The 26,413-nt window shown below is 50.6% G+C and overlaps 1 protein-coding gene across 5 annotated transcripts in view; it reads left to right on the plus strand.

The window, feature by feature from the left end:
• Col18a1 (collagen type XVIII alpha 1 chain) overlaps positions 1-26,413 on the plus strand; it is a 113,448-nt gene that overhangs the window by 53,595 nt on the left and 33,440 nt on the right. For all 5 annotated transcript variants that reach the window (XM_052744600.1, XM_052744598.1, XM_052744597.1 and 2 more), the window contains 3 exons: positions 15,330-15,874; positions 23,421-23,507; positions 25,122-25,178. In XM_052744600.1, the coding sequence (XP_052600560.1) occupies positions 15,330-15,874; positions 23,421-23,507; positions 25,122-25,178 (689 nt within the window). The remainder of the gene's footprint in view (positions 1-15,329; positions 15,875-23,420; positions 23,508-25,121; positions 25,179-26,413) is intronic.

Consider the following 26,413-nt stretch of genomic DNA (forward strand, 5'->3'; position numbering starts at 1 on the left):
TAGGTCCTGTTAGGTGCTGGAAGGAAGGCCAATCCTCCTCTGAGTGAGGGCTCAGCCACATGGGGTGCAGGGCCAGAGCTGGTGCATGTGGCCCTTACAGTGGAGCTTCATGGGACACTAATGTCTTGATCTGTACACATTGGGCTCCATCCCAGCAAGGTCCTGGGGACTGGTCCATCAGCACTCATGGTCCACATCTCTGCAGGCACATCTGGGGTAGCAAACCTCACTGAGACCCCTTTCCAGGCGAGGTTGGTGGGGGAGGCTTCCATGGAAACTCAGGGGTAGGAGCAGGAGAGTCCTTTACCTTCTCCAGCCTCTCAGCCTCTCTTTCCCGGGCTCCTCCACTCCAGGGTGAACCCCACTCCTGCTGGGCCTCTGTGGCAGACTGGTCACTCCTACCTCAGTGTGGAGTAGGGCAGGTGGAGTTCCTGGTGGGACCAGAAAGAAAGATGAGGAGGCAGACTCGACCCCTCCCCCACAGTGTTTCCCTAACCCCTTAGTGGCAGCTCTCAGGTTTAGACTGGGAGGTGCTGGGTTCGGCTCTTAGCCCCATGACCCTCTAGGGACAGGGACAGTCCTTGACTATGAGGAGGTGTGGGGACTGGGAATAATGAGTTCCTACAAGGGAGCACACACTTCCTCCTCAGGGTCTGACCAGAACCCTGGTGGGTGTTTCCCCCTGTAATGTGGGCCCACCCCATTCCCCTCATCCAGGCCAGGGGGTGTCGTCTGCCTCGAGTCCTCCAGTCCCCTAAGCCTTGCACACCTGGCCTTGTCCTCCTAATTCAGCACCCCTACACACCTGGGCTTACACACCCAACTTCAGTTAACTCGAGTTTCTGTTTAACTTTGATCCGAAGAGACAAGACACTTTTATGGAAAAGTACCTGAATGCCTGTGTACACCTGGAGCAACAGTTCTGGCCTTACACATCTGCACACCTCGCCTTGCACACCCGGCCCTGCCTTGCACCCTGAGGCCCCTGTGCTCACGTGTCTGGCCAAGCTTGTCGCTCCTTGCCCACGTCTTTTCTTCTGACCCCTGAGGGAGACCATAAGACGAGTGACTGGTGCCAAGGTATCAGGGGAAGTGTTACAGCATTCCGTCGGTATGTGAGCTGTGATAGCTAGGAGGTAGAGGGTCACCCCATGGGAGCTCCGTGACATGGCTAGAACTGCTGGTCAGCGTGCAGCTGGGCCCCTGGGAAGGGTCGTCTTAGATAGGCTTGTCCTTTGGGTATGTCGGGGGAGAGAATGAGGGATGTGCAGGGGTACAGCACCCGGGGTTCTCGTCTCTGCTGCTCCCACGAGTACTGACCCCCTCCAGCTGCCCATGATTAGGGCTAGCATTGGGTCTGCTCCTGCTTTCAGCAATCTGAGTGGGGCCTGGGGATGATGACACGGAGCTTGAGTCAAGGGGCCACATGAAGTCGGGCGTTTGGCCTTGCTCGCACAGGCCTGGCCTACCCTGGGAATGAGAACAGAAGCGGGTACGATTCCCCAGGGAGCCTGAAAGCTTCCGGGAGAAAGCAAGGTCCAGGGAGTCCAAATCCTGCATCTGCAGCAGACTTGCAGACATACTAGGTGTAACTAAGAGTCACTCACAGTGTGACTGGACCTCTGAACCCTGTGGACCCTGCTGGACTGGTTGTGGAGCATTTGAACAGCAGTGGGAGTATGCTGTGGGGGGTTCTGCTGTGTTTATCACTCTGGCAGTCCACAAATGCCATAGATACTCCCTCCATCGAGGACCCCGTGAGCTCCCACCTGTTCTCACCTTGGCTTTTATCTGGCTCCTTAATCAAATGTGAGACTTCGAAATGCTGCTGTTCTTTAGGACGCTTCAGTTAACTCGAGTTTCTGTTTAACTTTGATCCAAGGAGACAAGACCCCTAAATGGAAAAATACCTGAATGCTTATCTCTCACTCCCAGCAACCTGCAGACAAACATTGTGTGCAGGGTGCTAGCTGAGCTGTCCACAGACATCCCTTCCTCCCAGACACACCAGATCCACTGCGCAGCCAACTTGATGGGGAGTCCAGGCTTAGGGCCCCGATGAGCTGCAGCCAGAGAAGTGTAGGAGCTTGGAGAGAGGCTGCAGGAACGGATGAACATCAAGGATTTAAAGTATAGAGTGCAACAGCTTCATGTACAGATATGCTGTGAAACAGTCACCACCGAGTTATTAGGCATATCCGTCACTTGTCAGGGCTCCATTTAAATCTACTCCCTGAGCAGGTGTGTGTGTGTGTGTGTGTGTGTGTGTGTGTGTGTGTGTGTGTGTGTGTGTTACTGGGGATTGAACCTAGGGCCTCACACCAGCTCTCTCTAAGCCCTCTGTAAGTCTTTGTACATAGTACAGATTGTCATATGTAGTCACCCACAGCCCACTAGGTCTGCAGAACTTGCCCAGCTACCAGACCAGAGCTCTTTCTCTGCCTCGGGTTAATGGCTCCCCATTTCTCTGCCTCCACCAGCCAGAAAGCCACCCTTGTGTGCCACATCTTCAGGCTGTTAGAGTCTACCTGTGAGTGAGGTCACATGGTGTTCGTCCTGCGCCCAAATTATTCCATTTAGCATGGTGTCCACCAGGTTTCTCTACGTTGGCACAGGACAGGAGTTCCTTCATGTTCGGTGTTGTGTGTGAGCACAGCACCTTCTCTTCCTCATGTCCAGGGACACCACAGGGTTCTGTGTCTTGGTCGCTATGAGTATCGAGTGCTGCAGTAGATCATAGTGGTTCGTGTGTGTGTGTGTGTGTGTGTGTGTGTGTGTGTCCCTGAGTCACCATGTCTCCCCCAGTAGCTGACCTAGATTCCGCTCCCACCAACAGTGTAAAGGGTTCCTCCTTTTTCTACACCACCTGTTGCTTCTTGCTAACAGATGTGGGGTGGCGTCCTGTTGTGGATTTCGTTTGTGTCTCTGGTGACCTGTGATCTGGAGCAAGTGTGTGCTGTAGACCACTCTGGTCTTCTTTGAGAAGAAGTGTCTGCTCAGGGTTTTTGCCCATTTTAAAATCCAATTGCTTGCCTTTTTATTGAGCTGTGTGAATTCTACATCCGCTCTGGAGATTTACCATTTCTTCCTGTGCTGTTTGGCTGGCAGATTTCCTCCCAGCCTGTGGGTTGTCTCTTCCTCTTGCATGAAGGATGCTGGCACTTTCTTGATCATTCTGTCAGCATTGAGGTGTCAGCGTCCTTGTCTACAGGGCTTATCTATGGTGGTAGCTTTTCGTCACTGCGACGCGTTACCTGTTAACAGCTTAGGGGAGGAGAGTGTTGTCCTGGCTCATGGCCCATACGTGTCTGGTGCCATTGCTTCTGTCCTGTGGTGAAGCACAACCAAGGGCATGGCAGAGCACCCCACCGTATCTAGGAGTAGTGAAAGCCAGGGACAGGGACAAAGTGGCCTTCAGAGAGAGACCCTCCGCAAACCTTCTTCCCTCCAGGCTCTACCTCTAACAGTCCATTCCTGGATTAACCAACCAAAGACGTGACACCCTTCATGATCTAGTCACCTCCCAGTAGCAACACCATGTGGGGACCATGCCTGTAACACAGGAGCCTTTCAGGGACATTTTTCTTTTTTCTTTTTTTTTTTGGTTTTTCGAGACAGGGTTTCTCTGTGTAGCTTTGCGCCTTTCCTGGAACTCACTTGGTAGCCCAGGCTGGCCTCGAACTCACAGAGATCCGCCTGGCTCTGCCTCCCGAGTGCTGGGATTAAAGGCGTGAGCCACCACCGCCCGGCTTGAGCCACCACCGCCCGGCTCAGGGACATTTTTCATCCAAACCAGAACATTTGCTTCCCCCTGGGGACAGCTGAGGTGGGGTCCAGCACAGAGGGCCTGGTCCCACTGCAGCAGCTTAGGCAGGTGGGGACAGTATGTGTTGGGATTCTGTCCTTGACTAGCTTTGGGAGAAGATACTTGAGGAGGAATGAGAGTGTGGCCTCTGCACTCCTCACCTGAGGGGCCAGCAGAGTCTCCAAGTGAGCCCAAAGACTGGCTCCTTGATATCATCCTTCCCATTGGCAGGTGATCCATCTATCCTTCTGCCTTAGGAAATCCACCGCTTCTGCGTGTTTTTATAATGATAAAATAGACTCAACATAAAGCACATGACTTGACTACTGCTCCATATACAGGTCAGTGCTGTCGCCACTACTCAGCTACCTCCAGAGCTTCCCATATCCCCAAGCTGGATCTCCATCTCTATTAAACACTACAAACTCCCCAACCCCTGCTATCCATGTATCAGCCTTTGGGGAGAATGCATGTTCAGGTCCTTGGCTCGGTTTTGAATCGGTTTCCTCTGTTGTCAAGTCTGAAATTCGATCCTGCATTCTGGGTACCAAGCGTTAAGCTAGTTACCGCGCGTGTGCGCGCGTGTGTGTTGCTGTGACTAAACATCTTACAGAAGCCACTCAGAGGAGAAGCGTCTGGCAGGGGAGGCAAGGCTGCAGGATGGAGAGGCAGCAGGAGTTGCAGCCAGGAAGCAGAGAGCTCAGGTTGCCTTTTCCTTTTATCCAGTTTGGAGGTTCCAGGCTGCTGTGTGGGAGCCGCAGCATGTGTAAGCTATACAAACAGGATGCTGTGGACAATGACAAGGAGGGTGCAGCCTGATGGTAGAGGAAGCACAGGATTTGGGATTGGGAATGGCTTTCAATCCATTTGTGTGTGTGTGTGTGCGCGCGCGCGCGCGCACATGCATGCACTTATATATTCACAGTGTGAGGACCTGATAACATTAAAGCCTATAGCTTTGGAGGAAATAATCCTTTGGTCATATATGTGATTTCTGGATGCTGTATTCTGTCTCATTGGTGTGGGAGCCCGTTCTCGGGTTCCTCGTGGCTTTACCCAGCAGGTCCGCATAGAGGATGATTAGGACCACGGGCCTGAGTGCAGGTGTCTGGGATGGTCTGCACTTGGCTGTGCTGGGGGAGGAGGTCTTTTGCTCCACCCCTTGGCGTCTCTATAAAAACCCTGGGGCAGAGACAGTCGGGGCCCGTTGGAATAGGTTCCAGGCCCTCTCGAGGCTATCCTTTATTTTCTATCTGTTCATCTCCGCAATATTCTCCGCAATAAATCCTTCTATCTAATATTTCCTGCTGCTCGCACTCAAGAGAACTGTGGGGGTGGTTGGGTAAACGCCCCACACATTTGTCTGTAGGTTTGTCTGTCTTTTTTCTTGAGACAGGGTCTAGTGTAGCTTAGGAGACCCTGCTTGGGCCTCTCGAGTGCTGGTTACAGGATATTACAGATAGGCAACACCACATTGGGTCCACATATCTGTCCTTATGCCAGAGACACAGTGTTGGTGACTGTAGCTTTGGAGGAAGTTTTAAAACCAGATGTTGTGAGTCCACCCACTTGCCTCTTGGTCACAAGTACATTGGCTTCCTTGAGATTCAGCATGAATTTCAGGATGGGTTTGCCATGTTTTGCAGAAACTACCATTGGGAAGACTGAGGCTATAGCTCTGTGGTAGAGCATTTCCCCCACATGGGCAATGTTCTGGGTTCAATCCCCATTGCTGCCAAAAACCAAACCAAACTACCTTGGGAGTTTGATAAGGATTGCTTAGAATCTGTAGGTCAGCTCAGATGGCTTTTGTACTGGCTGTAGTTTGAATGTGTCTCTCCAAAATCTGATGCTGCTGAGGGGACTGTAGGCTCTGGTCTCCTGAATGAGCTTAACACCCCTATGAAGGTAGAGGGTGTGTGTGTGTGTGTGTATACTACCCTCTGCTCTTTCACTTCTTCTGTGCAAGGACAGCCTTTTGTCCCCTCCTGAGGACACAGTGAGGTGGTGCCATCTTGGAAACAGAGACCGGGTCTCAAAACCCCTTGACCTTGGACTCAGCCTCCTGTGCTGTGAGAAATTCGTTACTGTTGGGTGTAAGTTGCTCGGTCTTGGTTTGCTTTAGCAGCACCATGAGCAGGGATGGCATTTCACTGATCTGCCTTTAATTTCTTTTGGCAGTTTTTTGTGGTTTTCACTGTACAAGACTTTCCCCTTCTTGGCTAAGTGAGGTCCTAAGCATTCGATTCTTTTCAGTGTTGCTGTATGTGGAATTGCGTTGAACTTTCCATTTTGGACGGCTTGTTGCTGTGGATGAACACAGTGATTTCTCTGTTAGCAGACGTGTCCTGCTGGTTCATTTGTTTGTTCTGTTATCAAACTTGGAGGTCACAGCCTGTGTCCCAATTCAGGTCTGGCCACCCATTGTCAATAAGCCAATTAAAAGAGCCAAATTAAAGTGGAAAGCCTAAAAAGGAGATTTATTCAGTGGCCACATTGGGAAGAGGGAGGAGGAGATCCAGCAGACCTCTAAGTCTGTCTTCGGGTCCTGATGTGAGGTCAAAGTTTAAACAGAGGGCCAAGGATGTGCACATCTAAGCAGACCCGGTCAAGATGGTCCTGCCAATCCCTGGTCCATCATCCTCTGGGCTTCAATCTCATCCTGTAAGGTATTCTGATAAGATGTTAGGACCTTGTAAAATCTCTTGCCAGAAGACAAGATCCCCCTCTGTGGGATGCCGTTTCCTTCTCCCAGCATGGAATTCCTGGGGAAAAATTCCCATTTCTTTGGGGTCCATTGTTTCAACAGTCTGGCAATCAGATTGAGAGACACAAGGGTCTCTTTAGAGTAGCTTCATTTCTGCCCAGACTGCTTATAGTTCTAAGACGCTTGTAGACAACATTCAAGGTCATACTGAGAACTTCTTCCTTTCCAACCTGCTACCTTTACTTCTCTTCCTTCTCCTCCTCTTTCCCCCTCCTCCTCCTCCTCCCCCCCTTTCTCTCTCTCTCTCTCTCTCTCACGAATGCACATACTCACCACACAAATACTACATACACACACACCACACATACACACACACATACACACAACTTGAACAACGGTTAAGAAGACAGCTTGCCTTGCTCCTGTTTCCTATAGACAAGGCTTCCATCCTCACCAGGGCACAGGGCGTTTTTGTTTTCTGTTTTTGAGTCAGGGACTCATGTAGCACAGGCTGGCCTCAAATTTATCATGTAGCCAAGGATGACCTTGAGGTTCTCCAGGGCCCACCTCGGGAGTCCTGCAATTATAGATTATGTACTATCACATCCACCTGGGAATTGAACCCAAGGCCCCAGGCATTCTAGGCAAGTGCTCTACCAACTGAGCTACACCGCCCAGCCTGTACATGGTGCTGCTTGTGGGCTCTTCACACGTGGCTTGTTTGATGCTGGGATCACTAGTGTTTTCAGCATGGAACAGTGCTGCTGCTTACCCAGTGCTTGTCCTGCATCAGTGGAGATGGTTGATTATTATTGCATACAGCATGCAACATGATCACACTGATTGATTTCATGTGCGGACTGCCCCTGAATCCCAGGAATAGACTCACTTAACTGACATGCACAAGGTCCTTTCAAGCTGAAAGGATTTGCTGGTATTTTTGTTGAGAATTTTTGAGACACTGTTCATTAGGGGATACTGGCCTGTAGATTTTTTTTTTCTTGTGTTTAGTATCTTTTCCTGGCTTTGGGACTGGGGTCATACTGGCCTCCTAGAATGTGATAGAAAGTTTTCTCTCATCAGTATTTTGGGATAAGTTTAGAAGAATTGATGTAATTTCTTTGAATGTTTTATAGACATCTCAAAAGCAACGCCCCTGGGCCCAGGACTTTTGGTGGAGATTTTTAAAAAAATTATTCTTCCAGCTTCCTTTCTCGCTGTGGGTCTGTCCAAACATTCAGTTTCCTCATGGCTCAGTCTGGTAGCTTTTGGATGTCTGGAAATTTGCCTGTTCATTTTGGTTTCGTGTTCTCTCACAGCCCGTTCCGTTCCCGTAGTTAGCGATGGCCCCACTCTCCTGACCTTTGTCACGAGTCTCTCTCTGTCTCTTTTTCTCTTGGTCCTCTTTACAAGGTTCATCTCTTATGTTGATCTTTCCAAAGACCTGACTTTGGTTCCATTGATTTTCTTCAGATGTTTTCCCGTTCTTTGCTTTGTTGATTTTTATATCATTCTTCTTTATTTCCCCCTCTGTTTGCTCTGGAATAGGTTTTTTTCCTCTTTTCTTTTTCCCAATTCTGTATTTACGACAGGTTGTTTACTTGAGACCACTTGTCTGTAAATGAAATGGTTATGGCTATATAGTTTTTCTTTCAATGATTTATTTTTAAAACTGCCCCACTAGTTTTTTTGTTGGCACCACTCTGATTTGTATCGTTTCTAAGTATTTTCTCGTATCTTTCTTGATTCTTGTATCCTCAAGTAGTTGTTTAGGAGTGTGAAGTTTAATTTCCACAAGTTTGTAAGTATTCCAGTTTTATTTGTTTTTAATGTCTCACTTGATCTCAAAGTGGCTAGAGAGTATATGTTATATCTGTTGAGGTTTTTTTTTTTTTTTTTTTTTCCCTGTGGCCTGAATTGTGTCTGTCTTGGAAATGTTACATCTACACCAGAGAGGAGCTTAGATGCCACTGTGGCTGGCAATGCTTTGTTTGCGCATGCCTGAAGACCCGAGGAATTCTACCAGGAATTCTGCCTTATCTGATTGTTCAACCCTCTGGTGAGAGGGTGTGGAGGTCACCTCGGTTGTAGAACTGTCTGTCTCTCCTCGTGTTCTGTCATTTTGCTTCATGTATGTTAGGGGTCTGTTACTGTCATACCCCCTCCTGTGTTGGTTCCTTTCCCTCTTGTGACACATTGGATTAAACTCTGTTCTGATATTAAAGTAGCTGCCTTGCATTCTCTCCACATTCTCTCCATGGTCCTTTCACTTTCAATCTGTTTGGATAGAAAAAGGTTTCAGGTAGAGAGCATACGATTTTTTTTTTTTAAATTACTTGGCCAGGCTCTATCTTTAAATTTTTTGAATTATTTATTTTTATTTATTTGTGTATGTGTAATACACACATACCTGTACCATGGCTCACATGTAGAAATTGGAGGACAACTTATAATTGTCAGTTCTTTCCACCTTATGGGTTCCTGAGCTCAATAGCAGACACCTTTATTGTAGATTCCACTGGCCCAAATCCCTTCTCTTTAGATTGACATTTAGTCCATTTACATTTATTATAATTGCTGCTCTTGAGGACTTCTGTCACTGCTGTTGATATACTTTGTGTCTAATACTTCTGTTCCTCATTTCCTGCTCTGCTCTCTGTTAAGATGACTTAAAAAATGATTTATTTGTTTTAATTTCATGTGTGTGAGTGTTTTGTTTGCATGTATGTATGTGCAGTGCATGCATGCCTGGTGCCTGCAGAGATCAGAAGAGAGCTGTGGATCCCCTGGAACTGGAATTATGGACAGTTGTGAGCTGCTTTGTGGGTACTGGAAACCAAACCCAGGTCCTCTGCAAAAAGCAGCCAGTACTCTTAACTACTGAGTCATCTCTTTCTAGCTCCTTTAGTTGATTTTGTAATGAAATGTTTAATTCCTTTCTTATTTTCTTTTTATGTATATTTTGTTATTTTTTTGTGTGTGGTTACCATGTATTGTTTTACAATTGTCATCTTCAAGCTTTACATGCTAATTTGGACATACACTAGCTTAACTTCAGTAGTATTCAAATGTGCTGTCTCCACCCTTTTTATTGTTGCGATCCCTTAATGACTTTTTTTTGTTTTTGTTTTGTTTTTTTGAGATAGAGTTTCATTTATCTATTTTTGTTATGATTTGCTTTTTTTTTTTTTTGGTTTTGGTTTTGGTTTTTCGATACAAGGTTTCTCTGTGTAGCTCTGGGTGTCCTGGCATTCTCTATTTGTAGAGCAGGCTGGTCTTGAACTGGCTGTTCTGGAACTTGCTTTGTAGACCAAGCTGGCCTTGAACTCACAGAGATCCGCCTGCCTCTGCCTTCCAAGTGCTGGGATTAAAGGCATCTGCCACTCCTGGCTCCTGGATGACATTTTTATATACACGCATCCCAAAATAAAAAATATAATAATCTTTTGAGTATATTTAAATTGGGTAGAAAACAAAATGTGGAGTAGCCGGGTGTTCTTATAGCGACACTGCTTTAATGACTGACTGTGCTCCGTCCTTTATGGGGATATTTGATTCTTCATGTGGCCTTGTGACTTCCAATCCCTGCCTGTCCTCTGATTTCACAGTGCAGGACTTGAAAGTTCTGGTATGAAGGGCTCAAGGGGACACTAAAGACAGATTGTTAGGGGTAAAGAGTCTCTTAGAAGATTTACTAATGCCGTGGACAGACGGGCAGATAAATACCAGTATGAGGTGGACTGTGAAAGGGAATCAGGTCCTCAAGGCAGGAGTGGGGGTCCCTTGTAGCTCTCTGAGGAAGGAGATTTCACAGCAGGTAGGCTCTCAGATTCCCCTACAGGTACCAGGGAAAGGCATGGGGAGCAGGCCTTGCGTAGATGCCCCATTCCCAGCATCATGTATTCAATGGACTTAGCAGCACTCTTGTCTGCTCCAAAGAGGCCATTCCTGGCTCTCTCCGCTCTGCCTGCATTTCTCAGAGTCCTCCAGGAACTCACTTTGAAACATTTTTCTTCAAAAAGGCAAACCATTAGCTCAGATTACATATCAGTGACTAGCCTGGGTGCCAGAAGGCAAGAAGCTCCCGTAGTCAGCATCTCTGGCCCAGAACTCAGCCTCCCTACTTGAGCATGAGCCTCTAGCCTGGAGTAAGGACATTCATGAATGTGTGGGTAGATAGTTCATTCCTGTCTCAAGGTGTGCAACCCAAGTCCGACTGTGGTAGTCCTTTGTGGGGTAGAGTAACATTCATAACAATGGATGTCTTTGAGGACCATTATTTGGGGTAGAGTAGCATTCATTGCAATGGATGTCTTTGGGGACCATTATTCTGTCCACTGAGGTCTTCGTGCATGTGTGTGGATGCACACAGGAACGGGGTATGGGCATTGATTCTCACTTTGCATGAGTGGCCTCTGTCTCTATGTGACAGCTCCTTTAACACAGTTCCAGTGTCTTGGGAGCTGCCCCGCCCCTCTTTCCTGTGGCTGCATGCTTCTGGCATTTTCTTTTTTTTTTTTTTTGGTTTTTCGAGACAGGGTTTCTCTGTGTAGCTTTGCGCCTCTCCTGGGACTCTCTTGGTAGCCCAGGCTGGCCTCGAACTCACAGAGATCCGCCTGACTCTGCCTCCCGAGTGCTGGGATTAAAGGCGTGCACCACCACCGCCCGGCTGGCATTTTCTTTAACACCCTGGGATAACTCCGCCCACTGAGCAACTTCAGGTGTTTCCCCCTTCTTGTCTTAATGGCCTGCTTACCCTCTGGCGCACTGAATTTTCTGTCTGTGTATACTAAACACTGGCCCAGCACCTTAAGTAGGTCTTGATCTGGGTCCGGGGGATAACCCTGCCCATGTAGCACCCCATCCTCGAGACACAGGACCTTCCTCTTCAAAGCAGAATCACATCTGAGCCACCTCCTCACCAGAAAATACCCACCAGGGCCACTGAGCCACACTGACCACGTGGGGGTTTGGAATATCATTGGGGAGAGGGCAGCTCAAGTCAGTTTTAGTCTTTCAGGCAAGGTGCAGTGTGGCTTCTGGGGATGTTTTGTTCTGTGTATTTTTCTTTTAATAGGGAGGTCAGATGTCTGCCCAACCTGGGCTTTTTACACTGTCTAATTGCTACTGAGTTACAAAGTAGCATTAAGGGACTTTGTATAAACACCTTTGAGGCTCAGGACCCTCCATCTCGCTGAGACTGTTTCTTTCAATTTGAGCAGGAAAGATGCCATGGGGATGTCATTAAGACACCACTTCGTTGTGTGTGCCTAGGGCACCATTACCAGATACATGTGAACCGGCTGGTTAGCTCTCAGACATAGGTCAAAGGATGAACTCTGTTCTAGGTAGGATGGTTGCAATGCTTACTCAGCCCTTGCGTGCTGTTTTGCCAGATTTTTCTTTGCTGGGCTGTTGTTTGTGTTTACCTCTACTCTTTGCTTTTGGCCTTACTCAGTCTGTCTTCCACCTGAGAATTTCCAGTATATTCAGGTTGCTGGTCCACTTGAACCCAAACCACTCACTTTATGGTTTTTATTGATCATGATTTTTTTTCCATGCTCTGGATTGGTTATAGTTTCTCAATTCCATGAGGGCTCTGACTGTCTCTTAAAATGGCTCCATTCAAGGCTTCACAAAACTACCCTCCAAGGTCTCATTCCACAGTGAGTCTGGTACAGCCGTCTCCCTCAGGTCAGCTGAGCCAGGCCTAGGTGGATGTCATAAAGCTCTCCATGCTGGCTGTTTAGTTCACATAACTCTCTTGAGCCTTTCTCCACAGCAGTTTAGACAGTCTTATGCTGAAATGTTTGTTGGACTTATACCCCTAGGTTCTGCAACTATGTACTAGGTGACCATTGGGTACCCAGGGTGGGTCCGGCATGGAAGTTGTTCCCATCCATCCTTGGCTCCCATGTCCCCACATAGCTATTGCATCTGTTTGTGTCTGAAGAGACCCCAGAAGTTAGAAGCAGGGAGGGGCTGCCATGATTCCCTCTGACTCAAGGGAAATGTTTGTCTGAAGAGCCAGTTTCTCCAGAAGATTCTATAGCAGTTACTTGGTTGGCAGTTGGGCATTTCAGACATGTTCCTCTCTGGTGCTGGACTGGAAGTTCCCTCATAGTGACATCTACCTGGGCTCTAGGAACACCAAATGCATATCCGGAACCCAGGCCTAGGCTCTGTAGGGCAGGGCTGCCTTAGCCTGAGTTCTACAGGGTTGGGAGGCCAGAGAGAAGAGGGCCAGGCTGCCCCCAGAGCATGTGTGGGGCAAGTCCAATGGCCAGCCCAGGGATGAATGCCCAGTCAGTTCCCTGGCCACATCCCTGGGAGAGCCAGTTGGCAAGCTATGGGGCCCTGGATGTCAGAAGCAGGACACATTTAGGATGACAGGTCTGCTCCATCTCAGGACTCCACTAGAGGAGTCAGGTACCCCTGAGCAGCCCACAGGGTACTGGCTTAGTTGGAGGCCATTCTCCAGGGTGGACCGATTGGGTTGACCAGGAGCCTTGCTGAGGGAGGAGGGAATGTCTCCTGCTTAGAGGTGCCCTCTTATCCTGGTGCTGATGATCCTTCCTGCCAGGGTCCCTGTGAAGGGTCTTTTTCTCGTGACATTTGCCATACTGAGCCCTTGCTGAAGTCTAGCCCTTGCCAAAGGGCTGTACCGTTTGCCCTCCATGTTCCTGAATCAGGCCTTGCTGGTGGGGTTGGCAGTGGAGGTGCTGGGAGGTCAAGTGTCTGGAAAGCTGCACTTCAGCCGAGGAAATGGTTGTAGTCCAGGGAGGGAGGCTGACAAGGAGGGGCTCCTGGACCATCGGGAGCTTGGTTCAGTCAGGTGGGAGCATCAGGCATTCTCTATACTGGTCCCTCCAGAGCCAGGCCCTGGCTGTGTTTGTGGGGGGATGCTGGCTGTAATTGGTTCTACATGTAGCTAAAGGGTGTGCATGTTTAAACACAGACTTTTCAGAATTGTACTTGTTCACTTCAGGGGAGGTGGGTTTTACCCAGGTAGGACCCCCATTCCTGGATCTGAGCCCAGGTGGGTGACTAGAGGAGTCTCAACTTGCAGAGGGGCCCCTTGTCCTCTAGAAGGCCTCTGAGCTCTCAGAGCATGGCACAGGCCTTGCTCCTTACAGGGGAATGAGCTTCCTGGCCTAGGCAGCCAGGCCCTTCCCCCATCACAATGCTGTAATCAGAGAACAGAGCCAGTGATCTTATTGCCCTGGCATTTGGCATCTACTCCCAGCAGAGCCAAAAAGAAGGTTCATAGAAAGGAAATGGAAGGACTTGGAAAGAGCTGGCTCTAGGTCCCTAAGGATCCAGGGGTCATCGTGTAACACACTGGTGGTGCCTTCCAGCCCAGGAAGCCAGCAGCTGTAGAGTCCTGCGTGCTGGGCTAGTGGAGCACCAGGGATTTTTGCTGTCGGGAAGGAGGGGCCGAGTGGCCTCCTCATCTCCAGCACTCAGGCAGCATGCGTGACTTGGCTTCAGAACTTCCGTGTGAACTCCGGGGCCCAGCATTGCTGGTGAGAAAGGAACACTGTAACAGCTATGATTGTGATGGATCACTGACCGCCCAAGGCTAGCTCGTTAGCCTTCTCTGCTCTGAGCTTGAAGGCTGCAGACAGTTCTTGCAAGCCACGCCCCCACCAAGCCGTGTCCACTCTGCACGTGGCCAGCACCATGTCTGGTTGGCACTTGGGGCTTAAGGAGATGTGACAGGGTGAGGCTTATGGGGGGACCCTTGTAGCAGTTCGGGATGTCTACATGGCACACAAAGCTATTCTTTGTCCCCTGAGGGATGTGTTCTATGGCGGCTCTTGTCATCTGTTTTCAAGGGGATTAGTGAGTGAGTTACTCAGCTTGTCCTGTAAAGTTGGGGATTCAGCATTTTCCCATCTCCTACTCTGTAGGGGCCTTGTCCTTCTAGCCCCACAGCTGGAGCCTGACCTGAGGCATGGTGTCCTTACACACTTACATACTACTAAGCATGGCTGCCTCCAGCCGTCCCCTCCTGGAAGAGCCCTTGACCATGAACATTCCCCTTGTCCGGGCGCCTCCTCTCAGGCTTTGTAATGCTGTGCTGCTTGTGTGCATTCAGTGGCCCTGGTGGCCCTTGCCTCGAGACAGGAAGGGCTCGTACATCTGTGCCCAACTCAGGACGGTGCGAGGAGTGAACTGAGTAAATGGAATGGGTTACTGGCTACTCTGGAGCACGTCAGAAGAGCTGTGAATCCGTGGAGAGTCTACATAGGGCTGCTGCTTCCAGCCTTCGGGCGGCCTTCTACACCACAGTGTGGTGGCAACCTTCAGGGAGCAGAAATGGCCAAGGAGGAGATGTCCTGTCTTCCTGCCCTGTAACATATCCTGAGGAACAGGCGTGTGGGGGACCAGAGGGAGAGTTTGATGTTAACTTAGAAACCACAGTGACAGATGAAGCCTGGGAAAGCCAACTTGGGAGCCTGGCCATTTGAGTCTTCCAGGTTCAGTTTATCTCTAGCTGGCTCCCAGAGCAGGTAGAGCTTCAGGTAGGAGTACCGTGTGCCGCCGCTTCTCTCTTTGCCATAGAGAGAGGTCTTGCTCCACGTCTGTGCTCCTCCTGGTGCGTCAGAGTGGGGAACTCCATGCCCCAGCTCCTCACTCCATCTTGGGATATTTGCTTTGGCCTGTGAGCCCACGGAAGCAAGGAGAGGACCGAAGAGTGGGCCACTTAGACCTGGATACGGGGATAGTTTCGTGGCCTGTGTCTCCTAGGATGCCACTGTGACCTTGTCTGTTCCCATGCAGCCACCTCACCAGATGTCCCTCTCTTTGCAGAGAATGTTGCTGAGGAGGTGGGGCTGCTGCAGCTCCTTGGGGACCCTCTGCCCCATCAGATCTCACAAGTCGACGACCCTCACGTCGGGCCAGCCTACGTCTTTGGACCGGACTCCAGCAGTGGCCAGGTGGCCCAGTACCACTTCCCTAGACTCTTCTTCCGTGACTTTTCACTCCTGTTTAGTATTCAGCCAGCCACGAAGGCCGCAGGGGTGCTGTTTGCCATCACGGACGCCGCACAGACCGTGGTCTCACTGGGTGTGAAGCTTTCGGGGGTGCAAGATGGACACCAGAACATCTCACTGCTCTACACGGAGCCCGGGGCCAGCCAGACCCAGACGGGTGCCAGCTTCCGCCTCCCTGCATTTGTTGGCCAGTGGACACACTTCGCGCTCAGCGTGGATGGAGGCTCTGTGGCTCTCTACATAGACTGTGAAGAGTTCCAGAGGGTACCGCTTGCTCGGTCCCCACAGGGTCTGGAGCTGGAGCGTGGCTCTGGCCTCTTTGTGGGTCAGGCTGGAGCAGCTGACCCTGATAAGTTCCAGGTAACCTATCCTGCCCTGCTGTGTGCTGGTCCAGGGGAGGAGGGAGAACGGGAACTGGGGACCCGGTTCCTCCGGTAGATGCTGCAGCCTGGGGGGCTAGCTCACTCTTCCTCCGCTTGTGGTTGGAATGGCATGTACTCGCCCAACTCTTGTCCTTTGATACCCTGGAAGCATCACATTGGGCTTTTGTGAGTTCTCTGAGATCCCAGAGTCCACAAGATGACTGCAGGAGGCCATCTCTCCTCAGGCTCCCATCCTGAGTTGATGCAGACCCCCTTCTCAGGTATGAGCCGGGGCCTGTGGTGAGCTGGAAACACCAAGCTTAGACGAGGAGAGTGTGGGGCTTAGTCTAGGCTCAGCTACTCCACCTGAAACATAAAGTGCTCAGGCATCTGGTGGAAAAGACAGACTTGGAGACATCTGCCTGTGATCCCACCTGGGAATTGGAAGGAGAGTGATCTGGAGTTCCAGGTCCGTTTGAGACCCTGTCTCAAAACAACAACAAAAATGACTCATTTAGCCGGGCGGTGGTGGTGCACGCCTTTAATCCCAGCACTCGGGAGGCAGAGCCAGGCGGATCTCTGTGAGTTCGAGGCCAGCCTGGTCTCCAAAGCGAGTTCCAGGAAAGGCGCAAAGCTACACAGAGAAACCCTGTCTCGAAAAAAACCAAAAAAAAAAAAAAAAAAAGACTCATTTAAAGCCCGTAGGGTCTTCCTTTGGCTGCACACCCAGTTGAGGGAGCACCCTGCTGGCAGTGGGGACTGGGATTCCACACAACAGACCTGCTTAGGTCAGCCGTTCTGGGCTGTTTATTGTTTTAATGAAGACTGAGACTAGCTCCAGACTCACTGGTGACAGTGACAGACAGGCCTGTGGCTCTCTCCCATGTTCCGCAGGAAAGTCCCTCCCTTCTGGGCCCTTGTTTCTCATAGGTGGGCACTCTTCCTAAGATCCCAGCTGGGAGCCCAGCCTCTTGGGAACAAGCGCGTGGGGATCCTCAGCTGGCACTGACTCATGGCTCCTGAATTCAGCACGCCAGCCATCTGCAGCTGGACGCCCCTGCCCAACCCAGACAGGGGTCCCTGTGTGTGTGCAAGGGAGGACATGTCCCCAGGGGACAGACACTCAATTATGACCCAGACAAGGGCCTCCTGTTGTAAGTTGTTCTAAGTCCTGTGGCCACAGCTCTGAAAGCTGACCTTCTACCTCTGGCAGGAACTTTTAACCCACGGGGTTCAAGAGCTACCAGGACTTTGGCACCACACTGGGCCCCTGTGTGTTTTCCTTCTGATCTTCAAATGCGATTACCAGAAAGCTGAGCGCCATCGTTTCCAGAGTGGGACGTTTGTGATGTGCTGTCCCCATCATTTCCCAAGGGGATGGCAGACCCCACAGGTCTCGTACATCTCCTACTTCACCAGCAGAGCTGGGTGAGGAATAGTGAGCACGAGACTGCTGAGGGTACCGCCTTCCCCAGGGGTGCTGATGGAGGGCACGGCCTCCCTGAGTGAGGTGGCCTCGTCACTGACTGGGCCTTGCCAGGCTGTGTAAAAGAGGGTGGCTGGTTGGATATGTAGACAAGCTGTGTCTGGGCATTTTCATTTTCATTTCTTGGTGTGTTTGTGAATGAAAACTTTGCCTTTTTTCTTTTCTTTCCTCTTTCTTTTTTTTTTTTTTTTTGCTTTGTTTTTTGGTAGGGGAATTCAGCCCTTTCTTATTGATTTATACAACTCTTATATTTGAAAGAAACATCCCTGGCTGTGTTTGCACAAATTTTATTTCCAAGTCTGCCATTTGTCTTTTCACTGAAAAACAAAAACATTGGGGACATTTGAAGTGTTTCTTTGGTTAATTTGGGTCTGGAGGAAAAAAAATCCCATAACTTTTGATAGGGAAAAAATTTGGTTGGCAGAGAGTATTCAGGGACCTGTGCTGGTTCTGTGCAGAACGCAGATGCCTCCCCAACCGACCTCAGCAGTCTGACCCCGCCTGCTCCCGTGGGCCTGGTCTCAGCATCCTTTCCATTTAAACCAGATGCTGGCTGGGGCCAGGGACTTGTGCCAGTAGCAGAACGGAAGAGAGTTGGATTTAGCACAAGTTGGATTTGCAGACTTGGTGCTGAGGTCTTAGGGGAGGAGCCATCATGTCATGTGATCCATAATATGACCACAGGTAGCCCAGGACTCAGGGAGTCAGGGAGCCAGGGAAACTGGAGAGCCAGCAGGATGGAGAGCTAGGCTTCCTCAAGTGAGGATGCTCTACCCCACCTGCATCCACACACTGCCAGGGAGAGCTGGGCTGTGCCTCCAGCCACAGCCTGTCTCCTTGCTGGGTGACAGACCTCACAGACAGCTGTGTTTGTTCTCTTGTCCCTTTGAGTTTGGTCAGGAGCATCATCTGGTTATCAGTTTCCTTAAAGCCTGGCTTCCGACTGTGCTTCAGTACAGGTGTTCTGTTTGTTATTTTGTGTGTCTGGTAGTTATAATTCCTCTTGGCTATTTTTCCTTTCAGAGGTGCCTCTACTTCTTCTCATTCTCTTGGTTTTCTTTTGTCTTTCTTTCCCAGCGTGGGATGCTAGGGAGGATTAAACCCAGGGCCTCCCACGTGCTAGGCCAGTACTCCCTGTTGAGCCCAGCTCAGCCCTGCTTCGTCTGTATGAGTTCCACGGCTTCCTGGCCTAACCTTCTTTTGTGGTTCTCTTTCAACTCCAGCAACCCCTGCACCCCAGTCACTGGTGTCTTTGACCCCAGGAGAGACCCTGCTAAGCACGGCTTTCCTGATGTTCTCATTCAGCTGTGAGCATCTTAAGGTCAATTTTCATTTCCTTCATTGAGACTTGAGGCTGTGAATTTTCCTCAGGGTGCAGCTATGGCTCCACTAGAAAAGTCAGTGATGTGTGTGCTGGTGCTGTAGGTTGCCCCAGCCATCGAGTGCGTGACATCAGAACAGGCCTTCCTGTAGGAGGGGTGGAGCAGGCAGCAGAGGTCAGAATCTGACCCCAGCAGTTTTCCTGTTCCTGATCAAGGAGAGTGGAACATTCATGGGTCTACTTTCAGTCCATCTCTCCGGGGGCTTCTCAGCAGTCTTTCCCACTGGTTCCTGCTCAGTGTTCTTACGTATAAAGCTCTGCAGACCCTCTTCTATGCATCTGAAGTGAGAGCAACCTGTGGCGGGTACATTGCCACAGCATGTATGGTGTTTCCTTCCTGGGAGAGTCAGGAAGCCAAAGGAGGCTGGCTGTGATGAAGAGGCCTGTTGGGACCTGGTCACAGGAGCGGAGACCTGAAGCTAGAGGCCCATTACGCAGTGTGAGAGAATGAGTGAGGGCAGCAGGGATGCGAGGCATTAGCAGTCAGAGCAGGCAGCATGGCTGGGCCCCAGGGCAGCAGGAACTGGGCTGGCCAGAGGAGGTAGAAAAGGGAGGGAGGGAAGGAGGGGAAGATGAGCTGAGGGAAAAGGGGCGGGGCAAAGAGGCCACCCTGAAGGCCATGGGGAAGCCAAGACACAGTCCATGAGACCCAGCTAGCCGGTGGCCCCACATCACGGCTTCAGCCTCTGACCGCTGCTAGCTGGTACACCGCTCTTGCCGTACCAGGTCCAGGAGAGCCAAGACAATGCCCGTGCCTCCTGCTGCTGCTGGTCCCTTTTGGTCTCTTCCCCGTGGTTAAAGCACTGTTGGTCAGCGTGGCCTCATCGATAAATGTTCACAGTCCCCCAGTTTCCAAGGTCTGGATTGCGTAATTTTTGGGTCCAAGTCCATTAAATATTTGCTGTGGGTCTTAGGGCTTTTGTACATCTTCCCCATTGGCTATTGGGAGAACTCCAGTCGGGGGTGGAAGAGTCACCAGGGCAGGGCACAAAGCTGGACTCAGTGCAGACACAAGTCTTTTCTGCCCTCTGTTGGCCTTTTCCAGAGGCAGGCACCCGGCATCCTTGGCAGAGTGTGTGGCATAGTCCACAGCCGTGGAATGCTGTGCGTCTGTTGCTGAGACCACCCCAAATGCCCCCAGCACCAGCATGGTCCTTAGGAAGCAGTGCTCTAGTATTTAAACCCAGTTCCTCCTGACCCTGAGGGCTCTCAGCTGTCACCGTGGCACCTGCTGCTGCAGCTCTGAACCAGCTTCTTGAGATGTCCGCTCTGTCCACAGGTGTTGACCTGGGAAGCTGGCTGGCAGGAAGTGTGCATCCTCCTGCCTGTGAATCCTGTGCTCAGTGTACTGGGCCTGGGCCTGAATGGTGCAGGGCTCCTGAGCATGGGTGGTACTCTCTTACACACACACACACACACACACACACACACACACACACACACACACACACACAATCATATGCTCCTTCTCACACAATCGTATGCACTTTCATGCTATCCTGGTGCTAGGTGAGTGGAACTCCCAGAATCCCCTACTGGTCCAATACTGTCCCTCTGATCTTTTTGGGGGTACAGATAGGAATTCTGTTTTTCCCCTGACCTAGAGGCCTCCTAAACCTTAGACCACCATAGCAGAGTCCTCACTGTCACAGTATTGATCCTGAGTGATCAAGACCTGTTTCTGTCCCATCGAGACTCAGAGTTGACTCAGGCCAGGGCTTTCTTTCTGTTGCTCCTCCCCAGAGACTCGCCTCCCATGATATTGGACAGGGCTTGGGTTTCCTGATGACCAGTACATTGAAATCTGTGGCTTTTTGTTTGTTTGTTTGTTTTTGTTTTTCGAGACAGGGTTTCTCTGTGAAACAGTCCTGGCTGTCCTGGAACTCACTCTGTGGACCAGGCTGGCCTCGATCTCACAGAGATCCTCCTGCCTCTGCCTCCCGAGTGCTGGGATTTGTGGCTTTTGAGGATGGGCTCTATTGGCCTGAGGGCTTTGTAGGAATTCTGTCCTCTCAGCTGCTGAGGACACTGTGAACTATGGTGACTTTGGGAGAGTGTGGGGGTAGGCAGGTGAGGGTAGAGAGCATGTAGAAGGAACTGTACAGGGATGCTAAGCAAGGGATGCTAGAGTCAGGCCTCAGTGATACCTATGTATCCCAGCTACTGAGGGCAGCACCTGGGAGATGGTGGTCCCCATATATATCCCAACATTCATCACTGAGAGAAGGTTCTCAGTCTGCTGCTGTTGAGTTACATCACCACCTCCCTCTCACATGCCTGGGTATTACCCAGTAGACACCAGTGATGTCTGTGCTCCCCTGGACATGTGAGGTCTGTCCTAGTTGTCATCTCTGTGAGGTGTCACTAGATGTCACCCTGATGCTGGCCCCTGGGCTGCACCTGAGACCCTCTGGAGAGCTAGTGCCTGTGGAGCTAGGTGTGAGTCAGTGTGGGAATGGAGGGGCATGGCTGTGGATCATGGGCATCGCCATATAGCTTGGCTGGTAGGGGACAGATCAGCATCTTGCCTGCTGGTGATTCCTGCCATAGATCTTTCTGGAATGTACCACAGTCAGGTGGGGGTGAATGTGGCCCGCCGCCCATACTGCTTCTGCAATAACTATGAGGATTGCAGTTATCTAAGGACTGGAAGCCAAACCACCCTCAGTGTGGGCCTGCTGGGAGACTGCAGGTGTGATTCCCAAGCATGTACCTGCCTGCTGTGCAGTTACCCCTGTGTACATGCCTGCTCATGGCCAGGGAAAGCCTTGCCCTAGCTGGAAATGACCAAGTCGGAGTGTTTGTGGGGTACGGGGCTCTCCTGAAGTCCGCCTCCCTCCCCCTGACTGTAATCATCTAGCTTCACCTACCGTAAGCAAGCCAAGCTGTGCGTATACATGAGTGTGCGCGTGTGTGACACACACGCGCACACACACAGACTTTGCTATCCTCAACACTGGGAAGAGTTGTGGAACGTGGGGTCTGGGGCAGACCTATCCCCAGTGGTTTTGACCCCATGAGTGGTCAAATATTTCCCAGAGAAGCCATACTGAAGTGAGTTTTGAGAAGAGGTGAGGGGGACCTCAGGCCAGGACCCAGCTGGGGATGGAGGTGGGACGTTTACTTGTCAAATGTCCCTTGTGGAGGGCAGGGAGGTGGGTTGAGTATCAGCTGATGAAAGCATCTGAATTCAGGACATTCCCTGGAATAAACAGGACACCAGACCTGTCGGCACAGCATGGGCCAGCCATCGCCTGCTCCCGCAAGGCTCACAAGCGAGCATGATGGTTACATTTTCAAACGGCTGGGATAATCAAAAAGTTATTTTGTGATGTGTGAAAATTGGTATGAAATTCAGATTTCAGGATCTCCATGTCAAGTTTCGGTAGGACAGTCACACCCTTCCCTTCATGTTGATATGTATTGTTCTCACAGGCAGACTGAAAATCCAGAGGGAGGCATTTCCCATCAGGCCACATAGAAATCTGCCCACCTCCACTCAGACCCAGCTATGATAGGTGTTGTTAGAAAGACACTTTGGGGCTGGAGAGATGGCTCAGAGGTTGAGAGCACTGGCTGCTCTTCCAGAGGTCCTGAGTTCAATTCCCAGCACCTACATAGTGGCTCACAACTATCTATAATGAGACCTGGTGCCCTCTTCTGGTGTGCAGGCAAACATGCAAGCAGAATACTGTATATATAATAAATAAATAAATCTTAAAAAAAGAAAGAAAGAAAGTCACTTCAGCTGGGTGGTGGTGCACACCTTTAATCCCAGCACTCAGGAGGCAGAGGCAGGTGAATCTCAGTGAGTTCGAGGCCAGTCTGGTCTACAGAGCGAGTCCAGGACAGGCTCCAAAAGCTACACAGAGAAACCCTGTCTGGAACCCACACCCCCCCCCCCCCCCCCCCCGCAAAAAAAAAGTCACTTTGGAATTGAGGAAGTGTGGTCTCTTCTTAGTAAACTGAAATTAACGTAATAGAGTACAATCAAAGTAAAAATGTAAACACAGGAGAAGTGTGTGTGAACTCTAGCATATCCTGTTGGAAAGCCTTCAAGGTGCCCTCAGACAGACACCTCGGAGCCTGCATAAGAGCCAGCGATCCAGACAGGAAGTGTGAGGTGTATATTGTCAGCTGCCTCTGATCTTCATGGCCTCCCTTGGCTCGGCCCAGAAACTGCTGCAGCTTGAAAGCCACTGAATGAGTTTGTGTCTTAGTCTTGTTGACAAAAGGGAGATTCCCTGGTAACATCAGGCCAGGCTGAGGGCCAGCATGAGTCAGAGACTCTGCCTGAGCACCTGCCTCCACGGCCCCAGGGTCTTACTTTCTCTCCCAAATATCTGACCAGAAACCACTAAAGAAAGGAAGGCAAGTGTTTATTTTGGCTTTTCGGTTTGAGAGGAGGTAGTCTGTGACTGTGAGGGAGAGCATGGTGGCGGAGGCGTGAGACAGCCGGTCACATTGCAGTCAGGAAGCGGGAGAGTGGACAGGAAGGAGTGTGTGGCTGTAAAATGTCGAGGCGGTCTCCCAGTAACTTAATGCAGTGAGACTCCACCTCCTAAAGATCCCGAGACCTTCCCAAACAGTGCCACCAGTTGGTAACTGAGTGTCCAAACACCTGATCCATTGAGCGACATTTCGTTTTCAAACTAATGACCTTCTGCCCCCGTCTAGGGGATGATCTCAGAGCTGAAGGTACGAAATAATCCCCGGGTGAGCCCTGTCCACTGTTTGGATGAAGATGACGATGATGAAGACAGGGTGAGTGACTGAGGTGGTGGGGGTCTCCCCACTGTGAGCAAGGGTCCCAAAGTGATATGCTGGGAAAAGCCAAAGGATGCCAGTGGGGTGCCAGGAACCTATGTCTTCCGACACCGGTCCCTGCCTTAACTTTCCATTTCAGACAGTCTGGGAAATGTATATGTCAGAGACCAACCCAGAGCGACACAGTGTGTGATGTAGGAGTCACACTGTGGAAAGTGCCTATGTGTTTGGTTGTATGTTTACATGCTATGGATGATGTGTGTTGAAGGGAGGGTATATCTGTCTGTTGTGTGATTGTGTGTATCTCTTGATGTGCTGCTTTTTTTTGTCTGCTATTATTTGCATGGTATGTGTTTGTCTCTGTGCACAGTGCATCTATTGTATGTGTGGTATGTGGTCTGTGTGTCTCTCTTTGTGTGTTGCTAGTGTGTTTGTTTTCTGTGTGCTGTGCATCTTTTGTATGTATGGGGTGCATGTGGTGTGGTCTGTATATATACACTCTATCTCTTTGTGCTGTGTCTCCGTGTGTTGTATGTATGGGGTGCATGTGGTGTGGTCTGTATATATACACTCTATCTCTTTGTGCTGTGTCTCCGTGTGTTGTATGTATGGGGTGCATGCGGTGTGGTCTGTATGTACGCACTCTATCTCTGTGTGCTATGCATCTTTTTTATGTATGGGGTGCATGTGGTGTGGTCTGTATATATGCACTCTATCTCTGTGTGCTTTGTCTCCGTGTGTTCCTGTTGTCTGTGTGTGCATGTGCACAATGTCATGACCCCCCAGGGAAAACAATCCACTTGTTACCAGAGGACAGGATTGGGGGTGGGGGAGGATGTCCCAATGGAGATAGCACATGACAACATCCCCATCACCAGTTCCTCTTGGGCAGAGCCTGGCTGTGAGCAGTGGAATTTGCCTACCTTACACTCCTGTTTTTATATTTTACTCCCAAAGCTATTACCTTTTCCAGGAGAGAAATCAGAAATGTAATTGGCTTCTATCTAGTACCAGTCTCTAGTGGATGGGTAACATTCACTCCTGAGCATGCCACCCAGTGAGCATGTACACATACTACCCATGCTGGGTGTCTGCACGCCCATCCCACCTGGGCCACCTTGACATCGAGATGTCACTAAGGGCTCTGTGGGCCCAGATGGTATTTCTCCTCTGGGTCTATGTTAAGTTATCTACTTTGGTAGGGGGAAAGGCTGTCCCCTGGCCTCCTCATAGTTCCTGGAGTCTGGAGGAAAGAGAGAGCATGAAGGCAGACAGACAGTCCAGGCAGACGATGGGTGGGACATGATTGTGACGCACCTACACTCCATGTACGCTTCTTCGGTGTCAGCCTAAACTGGAGCTGCTTAGGGCACCTCCCCACCTGCTTTGCCTGTCCCCCAAGGATGGCATCCTAGGACAGGGCAGCCATGTCACAGGACAGGAGCGCACAGCCTTGATCTACATCCTTCTGGAGGGTGCACCATCTTGGCTTGCCTGAGCAGCGAGTCTGACTGGTTTTGACCCAGCAGGTGTCTTGTTTGCTGTCCAGTTGCTGCCCTGTTATGGGGCCTCTGGTCCTGACTTTTTCCTCACTTCTCTCACACCCTGCAGGCATCTGGAGACTTTGGAAGTGGCCTTGAAGAAAGCAGCAAGCTTCCCAGGGAGGAGGTGAGTGTCTGTATGTGGTGAGGCCATCCCCTGGTTCAGGCAGATATGGTCTGTGCGTAGTATGTACAAGTGTGTGTGTGACATCCCAGCAGTCCCTCTGTCTGTGCAGGTACATGCCCAGCAGGGACCGGTCTGAGGTTGATCTTGTGTCCCTAGGCTGGCTCCACAGCCTCTTGTCCTGAGCAAGAAACTCCCCTCTGAAAGAGAGCGTTCTCATCAGAGGTGACCCAGCGTTTTGTTGATGCTGTTGGCTGGGATGGGACTATAACTGGTTTGTGTTTAACATGAGGACCAGACGAATGGCGTGGTAGGGAAGTTTCTGGACCAGCCGCCTTGCATGCTTTATCTAGTCCAGGGTTCTGAGAACACAGAGGGACTCTGCATATGAGAAGGATGCTTGAGTGAACCTCCTGGGCTCCTCTGGGCCCCAGCATCCAGTTTGCAGAATCTGTCTTTAAGGTGGACCTTGGGTGTCAGGGCCAAGAAGACTGCAGGATGCTAAGTAGCTTAGGGATGGCCACCATTCCTAGAAGAGGTGTTGAGGACTCCTTGACATGTGTACTGGGACAGGGACAGGCAGGTTTTAGGGACAGGAGACACAGCCATCTGGGACTGCATTCTGTCTCTTGATGGCCATAAATAAGCCCTTCTCCTCAGAGATGTAGATTAGATCTGCAAACTTCTGCTTCTACACAGGGTACCCTGGGCGTGGCAGATGTTGGAAGTACAGATGTGCCTATGGGTGCCATGCCACACCAGTACTGCCTTGCCTGTAGACCAGAGATTGCTGATAACTAGTTTGAGCACTCACACCTCGTCCTTCCTTGTGACCTGCTCACTCCAACTAGGAGTCTGGCCCTGCTGTCACAGCAGCTGTGAGGGGCTCCCTGAAGGGCCTGGCCAATCGGAGGGTCCATGTGGCAGCTTCCCTTCAAAGAGCTAAAGCTATGGACCTCTAGTGTCCCACACCCACTCCGGTCTGTGATGTCTGTGGTGTGACAGTGACATCAAGAGTGTCCAGGCCTCACAGCATCACCCTAGCCAAGGTACTCCCCAGGACCCATCTGCCTGGACCACGCTGTCACTGATAGGAAGTTATCAGGAATATAGGCCACGCTGCTGCCTCCCACGAGGTCCCCCGGCTGAGTATTTGAAACTGGGCGCAAGGCAGAGGATCTGCAGGATAGAGTAGCTGCCTCCATTAGAACAATAAGAAGTCAGTGCTGGGCCAGTGC

Source organism: Peromyscus californicus, unplaced genomic scaffold (genome assembly GCF_007827085.1).
Source record: "Peromyscus californicus insignis strain IS unplaced genomic scaffold, ASM782708v3 Scaffold_19__1_contigs__length_69161282, whole genome shotgun sequence".
Taxonomy (NCBI): domain Eukaryota; kingdom Metazoa; phylum Chordata; class Mammalia; order Rodentia; family Cricetidae; genus Peromyscus; species Peromyscus californicus.